At 40.4% G+C, this 14,502-nt stretch overlaps 1 protein-coding gene across 3 annotated transcripts in view; it reads right to left on the bottom strand.

The window, feature by feature from the left end:
* The window catches only part of NHS (NHS actin remodeling regulator), a 344,297-nt gene that overhangs the window by 11,996 nt on the left and 317,799 nt on the right, over nucleotides 1–14,502 (bottom strand). For all 3 annotated transcript variants that reach the window (XM_070291381.1, XM_070291383.1, XM_070291382.1), the window contains exons 4-5: nucleotides 4,547–4,609; nucleotides 2,334–2,526 (exon numbers count right to left, since the gene is read on the bottom strand). In XM_070291381.1, coding sequence (XP_070147482.1) covers nucleotides 2,334–2,526; nucleotides 4,547–4,609 — 256 coding nt within the window. The remainder of the gene's footprint in view (nucleotides 1–2,333; nucleotides 2,527–4,546; nucleotides 4,610–14,502) is intronic.

Here is a 14,502-nt window from a genome sequence, read left to right as displayed (position 1 = left end):
ACTTCTAAATGCAGCTCACCACAATAGCTTGTACTGCCAAAAGTAACAGGCCAAGAAGGAAAATCAAAAGAGAGAGGAGAGAAAAATAACATCAAAGAATCACTCTCACACAGAATGGCTCCTTAAGGACTTCTACAATCTTTAGTTACTACTACTTACTGGTCTCTTTCTGGGCTTTCTGAAGTGGATATCTTTGCATAGCACAGACAGACAAATACACCACCTGTCTGTCTGTCTCTGCCTCTGTCTCGTCTCTCTCTCACATATACACACACACCACTACCACCACCTGTGAGGAAAACAACAACCTAGAGATGTGTTTTTAAAATCATCATGTAACTGCCTATTTCTTCTGCTACCTAAATTGGACACCTTTTGGTTTAGCAACAGTGTCTCATCAATAAAACATACAAGGCAGTCCCCAGTTCTTCACTTAAGTGGACCTACCTTCTGTACTAACTGTCAGTAAAGCTGGAATTCCCAGTCTTTACACATGTTTCTGTTTTCTTTTGTAAATACAGGCAGCAAACCATGATTCTCGTTAGTTTCTCTTTCCATGGTCTGTTGACACACTAATGCAGCCCTTTCAAAACTAGAATGAGGCAGGAGGTGAGGAACTTGAACTGCCATAAACCAAAAGTGCTTTGGAATCTGGTTGCCTCATCATGTATCCTGATTGTTAAACATGGGGCAGGATGGTCTGTTAAACCTTTGTTCGGTTATGTAATGAAATGGTTTGAGTTCTGCTTAGCTTCACAGTAATAGCAGTTTCTAGAACTCATGTTGAAAAATCTGAATGAGATATCATATGATGAATAATTTCAAATGCTATCAGAGAATTCATACTAATGAAATTTTCCTTTTTTAGTTCCAACCAGAGATTAAAATCCTTCTTCTAATCATAATAATTACATTACAGACATAGATATTTTGTGTCATATGGACATAATTGACAACTTTCTCATTAAAGTTCTTGAAATCAACATATAATCTAGGCTTGAGCCTGAGAGTTCCTGAAATAAAGCAGAAGGAAAGATCTTTCATTTTCCTGAATCACAAGACCTATAATCAAAGGACTAAATTTGAAAACAAAATTTTACTTACAGTGCCATGAAGAAAGCAGGTGCTGCTAATAATCAGATGTTTCCAGAACTGAAAGTTAGTTTAAGAGGATGCCAAAATGATCCATTTTGACAGCCATCTCATTTAGATTATGGAGATCAGATAAAGCGTACATCTCTAGGATAATTTATCCTACAAGTTGAATAGGTCATCAGGAAAATTAACTCCCAGCTCACAATCAGCTAATCAACTAGAACTCCTACTTGTCAGGAAGAAAACAGTATCCACCCTGATACTTGGTCATCATTTGCTCCCCACTTTATATGAGAGAAATTTGAGTGAGGTTAGTAATGGCCATGTCCAAAATGCATCCTGAACAACATACAATCTTCAGTTATTACATGTTACCAGGATGGAAGTCAGTCATAAAATGGCCATTTTGAGCTTTTCAATGCAAGTTAGAATTTAACTATTAGAGATGCTTAAAGAAACCTCAATGGATAGATCATTTAATATCCATCTTTGAAAGTGAGACTGTTTTACAGCAACATTTTGCTTACAGCTAAGGTTACCACATTGGAAAATCACCAATTCTGAATTTTTCAATTGCTGCCAATAAACTTTCCAAGAAAAGTCCACATAGGCTTGCCTTTGACTTAGACTAATATCCTAACTGTCAGTGCACAGGAGGAGGAAAGCGGAGGGCGAACAGAAGACAGGCTTGCTGGGTTTAGAGTAGAATTCAGCCTTCATCTGTGAATCCATGTATTTTTAAGTCAAAAATCACTAAAAGCAGTGCAGAAGTCTAAATGATCTTTTAAACAAGCCTACCTCCATCCAAGGAAGCATGAAAGTAAGAGTTTATAGTTGATCTATAGGATCATTACTTGTAGTTTTAGAAACCTGGGGCTTCCTGCTTTCTCTCTGGTAGTGCCCCGCATCATTACCATATGATTAATCACTGCCGCTTTCTCCATTATTTCAGAAAGCTCTGGCCAGAGAGCTATTTGGTGACTTTTTTTTTTTTTCCCCAGAAAGAAACTGTCCATCATTTACATAACAAGCAGCCCAGCAGAACATATGCAAATTGATGTTCAAAACCTGACAAAAGCATATTGAACATCTTCTGGGTTGCATCCTGATGAAAAAGGTATTATTTGTTTACAAAGTGGTATTCTTAACTGGTACTCCCACCAGCACAGGCTTTGACCATATTTAATACACTGAATGTTCTGACTCGACTGCCCCAAAGGAAACGAACAGAGCAATACCAGTGACGTTGATGGGAATAATGCAGGAAGAAATCACTTGGGCATCTTGTTTCATCTTTTCCTCTGGCGTCGGGAGAGGCAGCGCTTTGCTCCAGTTGGTCTGCTTGTCCAGTGTGGAGGGGATATTGTGTACTGGGTTTTTCGGCCTTTGCCCTAACATGACATCTGTATCTTCATCCTCTGGGGGATGGGACTGCAAACAAAGTACATTCAGACTCAGCTCTCAGAGTTTATACACAGACACACATATAAGGAATTTCAGAGTTTAGTTAAGAAAAATGAGGTCAGAAATAAGCTTTCAGGTCAAACGAAGAATTCCTAGGCATAGTTAGTAAGCACAACTAATTGAAAGTTATAATTTAAACAGTCAAGCAACACAAAGGAAAAAAGAATCGGCTAAACATGCTTTTCAGGTCAAAGGGAATTAAGAGGAGAGACCAGGTAGCCAGAAATCCCCAAACTTGAAACTGAAGAAAGCTGTGAGTCTCTAACCTGCTAAGAGGTAGATTCACTTTCTGGATATCTGTCTCCCCATAAATGCTTACTCAAACTCTTGAAAGCTCTAGGTGACTAGGATCACAGACAGGAGATGATTTAGATGCCCTTGAAAAGGTTTGGAAATGTGGCCAGAAAGCCTGGAGTCAGGAGACATTCCAGAACACATCACCAGAAGGATGAGCTGACCTAATCTGAGAGGCCAGATTCAAATACGAGGAGTTAATTTTACTGCAGGATGATAGCATTTGTGAATGACATTTTAAAATGCAGTTTTTCAGCTCTATACACATGGAAAAACAAAAGTGAAGAACTTTCTCCCACCATCGATAGTGGAAAATACAAATTCTGTTATTGGAGGGAAAGACTCAAGTGGGTTTCTTCTTTAGATTCGGAAGAGTAAAACAGTCTTCATTTATTTTCCTTCAACTTTGTATGCGAAGCTTTTCTTCCAGCTGTGTATTTAAAGACCTTGACTTCCATGTGATGTTCGAAAATTCTCCATCTAAACCTTTGATTGATATTAATATTGTCTAACTTTTATTTCAGGGTTGGGCTCCTAGCCCCCATTTTTAAAAAGGCTCCATCCCAAGTTAGATTTCAGGGTTGGGCTACTAACCCAGATTATTAAAAGACTTTTCACTACTGAACCTAGTTTTCTTTCTTTCCACAATTGGCAGGAAGGTGGCTATATAAAAGAAGCATTTCCCCCTCTTATTCCAGTTATGTTTTAATAATACTGTGTGCTAAAAATCAGGATCATTCAATAAATTCTCATCCTCACATTTGGAAGCATCACACCCTGTTGACTCAGAGGATTTCACATATTGTCAAGTGAACTGTCCTCAAGTCCCCTTAAAGAGAAGATTCCAGAGCCACTTGTTTTAAATTAACCCCCAGCATTTGCTTACCTTGTCAGAGGTATCTGCAAAGCCCCCCAACACACCCAACAGGATATGATTACCCCCTCGAGAAAAATGTGTTCGCCATGAACGTTTGTTAGCAAAACATTGCAACCTTCTTTCTCTCTTCAGCTTTTGTGCAGATTCCCAGCGAAGCGAATAGCTCAAATAAAGTTGGAGCACAAAAGACTTTGTTTCCTAGGTAACTTCCAAAGAGGAAAAAAAAAAAAGTTTGGTGCGTGCAGAAAGAGAGACAGAGAGGGGGAGAGAGCAGGAGCTGGAGAGACACCCCCCCACCACACACACACCAGAGGCCACATTTTGTAGGCAATTCCTTCCTTGAATAACAATGGACTGGGAAACAAAGAAGGAATAGTGACCTGACTACAGTCTCTGACCGGCAGCCAAAAGCACTTTGTATTTAACGGTGACAGGGACAATTGGCTGCCAGAGAATCCTTTTGTCCTGTTCTCTTTTGATTTGAGAAGCTGAACCTTTACAGTTCTGATAAATATAGGGCAAGTTGAAATTTCTTTTCTCTGAACTACAAAGTCCAGGAATGTCATTAGGTGAGGCTTTGAACAGAGCCTTCATGCAACAGGGGGAGGGGGAGGGATAGAACAGCCAATGACATTACTGTCTGCTTTATATTTTATTTAATTCAAGTTAGGAAAACACTACTCTTTAAACTGATTTCAAGGAATACCTGTTGGCTAGTTAGAAACAACAGAGTTTTCCATAAAGAAAGAGAGAAGAAAATGACAGTGTATAGAGAGAATGGGATAGGCTGTGACGGAATGTTCTCAAAACCAGTACCTTTCTACTCCATGGGGTCATGTGGCAACATTCAGTGGGGGAGGGCGAACGGGTGCTGTTAAACTATGAACATGAAATGCAAAAAAAAAAAAGAGAAAATTAAAAATATGCACACAAGACACAGTCTGGTTAAGCCAAATCTATGATATGAATGAATGAATATACCAGGATAACTTCTTTCCTTCCTTCCTTCTTTCTGAATGAATCATTGTTTTATAAGAAGCAGCATCGTGTGGTTAAGAGCACAAATTCTGGAACTAGACTGAGTTCGAATCCTGGTTCTACCTCTTACTTGTTGTGTGACCAGGAGCACTAAGATCAGTTTTCTCATCCTTAAGGTAGGAAAAGAATAGTATCTGCCTTTCAGGGCCATTTTGAGAGTTAAATGAGTAAATATATGTAATAGGCTTAGAAGAATCATGGCACTTAATAAGTTCTACATGTTAGCTGTCAGATACTATTACCTATTATTATCATCCTCACTTTGTAGCTATGAAGTAGCTGTGAAATTATCTTTGTACATTATAACTTGATACCTTTTAGATCCCAGTCCCACTTGCTAATTTGGGAAAGACCAAATTATTTTCTTAGAGTGAGTTTATTTTCCTGTGAACTATTTGGAAGAAAACATCTTGTGTATAATTTCCTCTACTGGACTCCTCAAAATTTGCCTCTTCCTCATATTCATAGACTGTATTTGAAGACAGGGCCGGTTTCATGGGCATGTGATCTGTGCAGTCATATAGGACCCCACACTCAGAAGGACTCCATGCTTGGTTTAATGCTGTTGCTATCTTGAAATTCTAAGTTTTTGAGTAATGAGCCCTTGTATGTTCATTTTGCACTGGAGCCCACAAATCACATAGGCAATACTGTTAGAACAATCTAGTAACCAGAATCCCCTTTTCAAGATCTACTGAAAAGGACAGTGAAACTCTTTTAAACTCTGAACCATGTTAGATTTGGATTCAATTAGCCCTCTAGTGTAGCATTTGGCATACAATATTGCTTTAATGTAACATGAATTATCTCTGGATGTGTCTTTTCATCTATTAAGGTTATTAATTCCTAGAGGTCAGGTGCCATATTTAACTTTCCTTTCAGTTATACATGATGCCAACAAAATGCCTCCTCATTTGTAAGGGCTCAACAAATTATTTGCGTATTTGAATGATACCAGCTCTTTGTGTCTTAACAATGATGGGAAACCCAAATAAAGTCAGGGTCACGTTCAATATCTCAGAAGGAAGCAGACACCACAGACTCCAAGGGTACTTACCATCTTAAGGCAAATAGGCGAAAAATAGAGGAAACCACAAACAACTCTTGGTTTCATCAGAGGCTTAGCATTGGTGTATGCAGTTCTAGTTCTTGAGCCTGTGGCAGACATGTTTCAGAGGGGAGGAACACTCCAGGTCTAATTCTGTTCTAAGTTTGTAAATTTTAACTGACAGGGTTGCTCATTAACTTTCAAGCAAAGCAAAAGCCATCTCCTCCTGCCCAGTTAACTTTGCTCTAGATTTTATTTAAGGACATAGTTTTGTGGAGTCTATGGCTCCCTCATAGACAAGATGTGGTGTATGCGGACAGAGACTAACTGGGCTCTATCATAAGAATCAATCATACGTAGTGATGTGCAGGTCTCAAGTAAGACACTGGAGTGCGCAAAATAGAGAACTCACGGAAGCAGGAAAAAAGGAACCTGAATGCAAAACCTACATGGAAATCAAACCTGTTTGCAAGAAACCAAACCAAAAGTGCTCATGAAAGGATTTCAAAAAATTACACAGCAGGAAGCAGCAGGGCAGAAAATATATTAGTGATAGTAATAATAATAATTTTGGTAGTTTGTCTTAAATCTCCTTAGTCAGCTTTCCTGTTGAATATTTTTTTCTGGGAATGAAGGATGAGGAGTGATTTTTATTTCTCATCTGTTTGAGAAATGCCCCCATCCCATTAAACAAGCATGAGGTGACACCTGGGAATGACTAAGGATGGAACGTCCAGAGAGAGCTCTGACTGTTCAGTTCTGGCCACCATCATTAAATCGAGGTTTCCATGGGTTATACTCCACAGAAGATTCCTTCTCAGCTAATCAGCCTCTCCACTGTTTTTTTAAACTGCAGTATTTACAATATTGTATTAGTTTTCATGTGTATGGAATAGATTTCCTTTGATAGTAGCTCCAGCCTCCAGCTTGCAAGGGCTGAAACTAGGTACTCTTGAGCTTGTGTGTGTAAGGATTGTGTTCTTTGGTTCCAACACCTAGACACAAGCATGCAAGACCCTGCAGATGGTCTGTCTATGTAGAGTATTTAAGTTCATAATATTCACGTGGGCTGTGGTTTTATTCTCGCCATGACTTAGCAATTGCCTTAGCATAATGTTTTAGACCTTCCTCTTTCTTGGGTATTTGGTCAAAGGAATTAAAGTCATTTGGATTATGTCTGCTTAGGTTTTTCTATGGCAAGTATAGTAGTTCATACAGTGTTCCCCCTTCCTTTTGCAGGCTTCCACTGTGGCTTTCCCACTAAGTTTGAGAGGCCTCAGACTCCATGTTGCACCATTTTAGAATCAGCCACCACCAGTCATCCTGTCCCTGAAAAGAGATGCTCCTTTGATGCTTTTGCTGCATTTCTGTCCCTGCTGGCCCCATCAGTTACAGCCTCAGACCTTTTCCCTAGCTTCCTGTGGAACTGCTTCAACAAGAGCTGGAGTTGTAACCAGTGATCAAAATAAGAAGTAGCAGACATCATACTCAACAGCTGTCAAAGAAATATTTTTCGTGAATAATTAAAGAATATTTTACAAAACCCCAATTTCTCTTGTGGGGTGTGTGTGAGAAAAAGTTCATTTCTGTACTTTCATGGCTATGAACAAGTATTTCTCCGAAGATCTCAAGACTTTCTCCTATCTTTCTCTTACTGCCAAAAGAAAAAAACAATCTACCCACAGTTTACTTTCTTTTTGGTTTTATTTTATATGCTGATGGGGGCTTGTTTTGCTTCAAAACTTTCCAAAAGACATCTGTTAAAATGTTGTGAGTATTCCAGCAGGAAATGTTTTGAAAAATTGGCTTTGGTTTGTGATCTAACCGATACCACATGGCATTTATAGCAGTCAACTTTCAGAGCTGATTTATTACTATCATGCTGTCTTAAACACGAGAAATGTTTACTAGAGAATCAATGCTGCGGCACATTTGAATACAGCAAAACTGTCCACTGCAAGCCGCTCTGGGCTCCTGGTGAGGTGAGGTGATCTGAAATCTTATTCACATCCTGCCCCGGGGCTTGTCCTTAGACTGAGTCTGCGTTTCTGCACGGAGTATGGCCTGTCTGCGAGATAGAGGGGAACTTGTCTGCCTCAGATTTTTCTTCACTGGAGTGTGTGTATGTGTTGTACACAAATAGGAAGTGCTGTGATCTTCCTGAAAGGCTTAAAGGTGTCTGGCATACCTTCTTCACATATGACTCTCACTGCTACAGTTACACAGCATTGTTATTCCCTTGAGACTCCCAAAGTCTCCTGCTGGCTGACACTGGGCTCCTATCCTCCCAGCATGTTTAATAACGTCATGTTAAACTCATACTGTGCTGCTCTCTTTCCTCTCTTCTCAACTCCAACCTTTACCAAAGTGTACAACCATGGGGAAAACAAAAGGATGAGGTAAGCCAAAGTCTAGGGCCCATCCCAGGCTCTCCCTGTCCCTTTCCTGGTCTCTCCCTCATAATCACACTCTACCAGGCAAAGCAAGGCCTTCATACTTCCCCAGCGGGCCTGAATGCAGCACCTCACATACTCAAAGCCTTCACATCACACTCCTGGCCAGTTGTGAAGCTGGAAAGAAGCCCACAGATGAGCTCACATCTCCATGCTGAGAACTCCTGGTGATAAACCCAAAGAAATAAATCTCTCAAGCAGAATTCTGGACAGTGGTTTGTAAGCTAAGAGGAAGATATTTAGGAATAGGTGCCTATTGAGTTCTTTTAACCACTCTACACACTAATATCTATTTAAAGCACATGTACAAATATTCACCCTGGGAAAAAATGGCCTTATCCTTGTTATGTCTGCTTTTCCAAGTCATACATTTATTTTTGTTCTCTGATATTGGCACCACCACTTCCTCAATTCTCCTGAGAAGCACTTTACAAAAGGCCAATGTGCATATGCAAATGTACTCAGTATCATTTCTCATCAGGAAAATTCAAGTGAAAACCACAGTGATATACTAGGGGCTAAAATTTAAAAGATTAGTAATACCAAGTGTTGACAAAGATGTAAAGCAACTCAAACTCATAAATTGCTGGGGAGAATTGAAAGTGGTGTAGGCACTTCAGAGACTAGTAGTGTCTGAACTTAAACAAGTGTCTACCTTTAAAAGAATTTTTTTATCCTTTTAAAACGTTGAAGTATAGTGGATTTACAATACTGTGTTAGTTTCAGATGTATAGCAAAGTGATCCCGTTATACACAAATACATTCTTTTTCATATTCTTTTATATCATAGGTTATCACAAGATACTGAATATAGTTTTCTGTGCTGTACAGTAAATCCTTGTTTGTTTGTTTTTTTTTTAATCTATTTTATATATAAGGGTGTGTATCTGTTAATCCCATACTCCTAATTTATCCCTCCCTCTGATTTCCCCTTTGGTAATCATAAGTTTGTTTTCTATGTCTGTGAATCTTGTTTCTGCTTTGTAAATAAGTTTATTTGTATTATTTTTTAGATTCCACATATAAATGGTATCATATAGCATTTGTCTTTCTCTGACTTATTTAGTTACTTAGTGTAGTAACCTCTGGGTCCATCCATGTTACTGCAAATGACAGCATCTCACTTTTTTAACGGCTGAGTAATATTCCATCATTCCATATTGTGTGTGTACACGTGTGTGCATACCATATCTTTATCCATTCATCTGCTGATGGACATCTATGTTGATTCCATGTCTTGGCTATTGTGAATAGTGCTGCTATAAACAATGGGGTACATGTATCTTTTGGAATTAGAGTTTTCTTCAGATATATGCCCAGGAGTGGCATTGGCAGATCATATGGGTCAGTAAGGAACCTCCATACTGTCCTCTATAGTGGGCTGCAGCAATTTACATTCCCACCAACATTGTAGGTGGGTTCCCTTTTTTCAACACCCTCTCCAGCGTTTATTTGCAGACCATGTCTACCTTTTAATTCTCTCTTTTAAGTATATGGAAGTGCAAAATATGAGTGTCCACAAAAAGCCTTTCACAGAGATATGTATAATAGGTTTTTTCATAAAAGCCCCCCAAAAACCCCTAACTAGAAATAACTACCAACAGCAGTATGGATAAACAAGTTATGGAGTACTATATTCATACCATGGAATACTACACAGTAATCAACAAGAGCATGCTATTGATACACATAATACTGACCTCCAAAAAGCATGCGGAGTGAAAGAAGCCAGATACAAAAGAGTACCTGCTCATTCACTTTTGAGTCACATCCCATTGATAGACTGATAGACAGTTTGTGTATGAGGTCTGCTCCTAGTGAGCAGAGCTTGAACGGCAGTGGCAATGGCAGTGGTGCGTTTTTCACCCTCAGAGAGGCTTCCTGAAAGACCCTGTGGAACCACAGAGAATTGCTCTCCTTTTGATCTCAGCTAGAACTGAACAAAAATTCTCAGTGTGATGGAGTGCAAAATGACGTGTATTTCAAAGTTCAACAACCCTTTGTTTAATGGAGTCCTATTAATGAAGTAATTTAAATGTACAGAGCACAATAAAATGATATTTTGAAGCATATGTGGAAAGTGTTCTCCTCGTGGATGGAAAAGAAGGCTATGGAGAGACTGGGGGGGGGGGGGGCATACTTGCCACCGCTGCTCTGTTGTTTATTCATAGGAAGTGCCTGTCCAGAGGAGCACAAAACAAGGCTCACTGGACCACAGTCACTGTGAGGTTGCTGCCAGTGAGTACCTTCTTCCTCCCTAGTGGCTAGCTTTGCCAGTTAGTGGGGCCACTGCCCAGGGCCACTTAGCATCAATCCTCAAAGGTCGCTGGCACCAAATAAAGACATGAGTGGGGGAGAAGCAGGCCAGGCTTTGAAGTGCTGCAAACAGCACAAATAACTTCCCCAGACCATAGGAGCTGGCAGCATGAGTCTCAGCACAGCCCTCAGGTGTGGGGAGGGTCCACCCTCACCCTCTGTGCCCGGCCCTTGGCTGGGGGCTCCAAGGTTGAGACTGAGCCGGGGGCTTCAGTTGCCTCAGCCCCAGTGACTGAAGAGCTTTTGCACATCTGGTCTCCTGCTGAGGGACTCGTGCCCCTTGTGACTCAGGCAAAAGCTGGGTAGGGTCCTATTTGACTTTACCACAGCAAAATTTAAAAAAAGGCCAACCTTCTTGCACACAAGCTATGGATATTGCTTCTTTACCCCCTGCCCTTTTTTTTCCTTAAAAAAAAAAAAAAACTGTCTGGCCACACCATGTGGCATGCAGAATCTAGTTGCTTGGGCAGGGATCGAACCCATGCCCGCCCTGCAGTGGAAGCGGGTTATCTTAACCACTGGAGCACCAGGGAAGTTCCTCCTTTTTTTAATTGGCTCTTTTCAAATTCCAGCTCTATGAATGTTATCACATGCATGGACTCCTGTAATCCTAGCACACTTAGGATTCAGAACATTTCCATCATTCCAGCAAAGTCCCCCCAACTCCTACCCCTGGCAACCACTCGTCTGTCGTCCATTACTATGCTTTTGTCTTTCTGAAAGTGTCATCTAAATGGGTCATACCTTTTGAGATTGGCTTCTTTCACTCACCCATTATGCCTTTGAGATGCAGCCAAGTTATTGTATTATCAGCAATTTGTTCCTTTTTATTGTGAGTAGTATTGATGTCTTACTGTCTGCTTATACTTTGAACAGTGAAATGTCTCAGGCATGCAAGAGAATATCAACCTGAGAATGTTCTGTAATGAAGTGTACAAACAAGTAATTTTATTGGCTGTTCCACAGCCAGGGTAATGTTTTACAAAGAAAGAAACTAAAGTCTGCAACAGGGAATTTTCTTTGTTACTCACAATATTTAATATAAACCAGACTCATTGGCTAATGCTTTCCTTAGCTATCGTGCTGGCTCTTAAGCTGTGTCTGTCAGTTCCAAGCCTATCCTTCCACACACTGCACTGGTACTGCCAGGACTCTGCAAACACTTCTGCGCCAGCTGCTCCCTCTTAGCTTTTGCCCTCAGAGTGTCAGCCGCTCTCTGCAGTTACTGTCTCTGTGTCACCTCAGTTTCCCATTTGCCGTGCCAGTCTTATAATACCTTCTCTCTTTTAAAATAACTGTGTGCTGTTTTCCTGACTGGACCTTGACTGATAAGGTACCTAGCATTGGCTCCTGGCTTGCTGATGTCTGAGGCCTCTGAAGTGCTTGCTACTTCCAGTTGCTCAGTCAAAAGTGGAAAATATGAAGAAGTGGGATGTTCCCCGGGATGTCAAGATTTCAATGCCCTCTGTAGTTTGTGGCAGAGAGCAGGGGAGCCGACATGGTGTCAAAAGCTAACTGCTGCTGATGGCCCTTGAAAATGAGTATAGAGAGAAAAAAGTATTTGCTGGGGTCACTCCACATGCTAGGTGCTGTGCGAACATGCTCCAAGAAAAATACCATATTGGAATAGCAGCTACAAAGTCACAAACTACTTACAGCCAGTTTCCCAGATCTGTCTACTTGCTGTGAAGACCAAACGGGTGAGTGAAGAGGAGAGTGTGAGAGGCATCACCACTCCTCCAGTCTTAGATCTGAAGCTCAAGCCAGGCTTTTCTCTCCCTGGGATACTATGAAGGAAGCTCTAGAAATGGAGGAAATTAATCCTGTACATACATAGCCTCGTATCTTCATAAAGCACTGCTCTTTGTGATCATGTTATTTCTATGCCCAGAGCCCTTCAATAATTTCCCTTGCCTATGGGATACATCCGACACACAAGATCCTTCTGGATCTGGTCTGTTGAAGCACTGCAGCCAAACCAAACTTTCAAAATTCATGTATATGCACTCCATTTTCTCCTGCCTCCTTGTGCTCGCCCTTGTGGTTTCCTCAGCCTGTAATCCTTTTCAAAATTCCACCCCATCCTTCAATGTCTTCTCAAATGCTCCTTTACTGTGTAGTTTAATCCTAACAATTGACTCCATTCTAACACCCCACACCAGTTAGGTATTAACACCTGACATTCAATACCATATAATTTCCTCTAGTAGTCATGGACTCTCGATGGCAGAGATTATGTCTCATTCATTTTTGTATCCTCCTAGTACTTACTTCAAATTGAAGGAATAAATAAGAGGCTACATTTAGGGGAGAGGGCATTCCAAGCGGCAATATTGCTTTGAGAGTGCAGGATATTTTCTAGAGAAGCACATGGAGTTTCGTATGGCTGAGGTCTAGGGTCTGCATGAAGGATCTGTGGGAAATCCATCTGGAAAGGTAGGTTAGGACCAGGTTGTACAGAGGCTGGAGAGTAGCTGGATTAAGGATTTGAAAGTATTTCTTTAGGCAGAATGGAGGAATAGAATGCTTAGGTTTAGGAAAGAATTTGTATGTCAAAGGTTCTCATACCAAACTTAGAAATTTTTCTTAACTGGTTTAAAGGAGCAAACTAGATGAGATAAAGGGAAATACCTAAGCTGAGCCAAGACAGACTTGACTTCTACAGACAGTACCTTTTTGAGACAGGTCATAAAACAACAGAATACTTCTGAGAAAGCTTGCAAAACTATGAAGATATTTTGTAAAAACAAAACAAGACTTGTCTAGGACACTGTGGTATGTGTGATTCTTTTATAGAAAAGGAAAGGCATGGTAGCATTTCTTAGTCCCAACTCTTAAAAACCAGTAGAATACTGAAATCCCCAATGTGAATGCATGAAGAAAGGGAAGAAAGGGAGAGACTAGATAAGAGAAGACAGAGCTGGGGATGGGGGAGAGGGTGAAGCAGCGTGTACCTCTTTATCACCAGGGCAGGTAAATAGTATTGAAAACACCCCTCCTGCCAACTCTGGTCTTTAATCTCTCATGACTCAAAACTCCATTCTCAGCCTTCTAATTCTTCTGTGAGCTAGATGAGTTTTTCTCAAAAGCTGCCTTCTGATAAGGCTGATTTTTTTCTTCTTGGTAAAAAAAGGAAGAATAAATACAGTCATTATTTATAGCTTTGGACTATGACCAAATGGGCGTGGGTCAGAATTTGAATGATGTCCTCCATTTACTTCTTTTTTTTTTTTTTTTTTTAATTTTATTTTTTATTTTTTATTTTATTTTTTTTTTAAATTTTAAAATCTTTAATTCTTACATGCATTCCCAAACATGACCCCCCCTCCCACCTCCCTCCCCACAACATCTCTCTGGGTCATCCCCATGTACCAGCCCCAAGCATGCTGCACCCTACGTCAGACATGGACTGGCGATTCAATTCTTACATGATAGTATACATGTTAGAATTCCCATTCTCCCAAATCATCCCACCCTCTCCCTCTCCCTCTGAGACCAAAAGTCCGTTATACCCATCTGTGTCTTTTTTCCTGACTTGCATACAGGGTCGTCATTGCCATCTTCCTAAATTCCATATATATGTGTTAGTATACTGTATTGGTGTTTTTCTTTCTGGCTTACTTCACTCTGTATAATTGGCTCCAGTTTCATCCATCTCATCAGAACTGATTCAAATGAATTCTTTTTAACGGCTGAGTAATACTCCATTGTGTATATGTACCACAGCTTTCTTATCCATTCATCTGCTGATGGACATCTAGGTTGTTTCCATGTCCTGGCTATTATAAACAGTGCTGCGATGAACACTGGGGTACATGTGTCTCTTTCAATTCTGGTTTCCTCGGTGTGTATGCCCAGAAGTGGGATTGCTGGGTCATAAGGGAGTTCTATTTGCAATTTTTTAAGGAATCTCCACA

This window comes from Ovis canadensis, chromosome X (genome assembly GCF_042477335.2).
Source record: "Ovis canadensis isolate MfBH-ARS-UI-01 breed Bighorn chromosome X, ARS-UI_OviCan_v2, whole genome shotgun sequence".
In the NCBI taxonomy this organism is placed as follows: domain Eukaryota; kingdom Metazoa; phylum Chordata; class Mammalia; order Artiodactyla; family Bovidae; genus Ovis; species Ovis canadensis.
The sequence above is the reverse complement of the archived record's forward strand: the minus strand, read 5'-3'. Positions and strand labels throughout refer to the sequence as shown.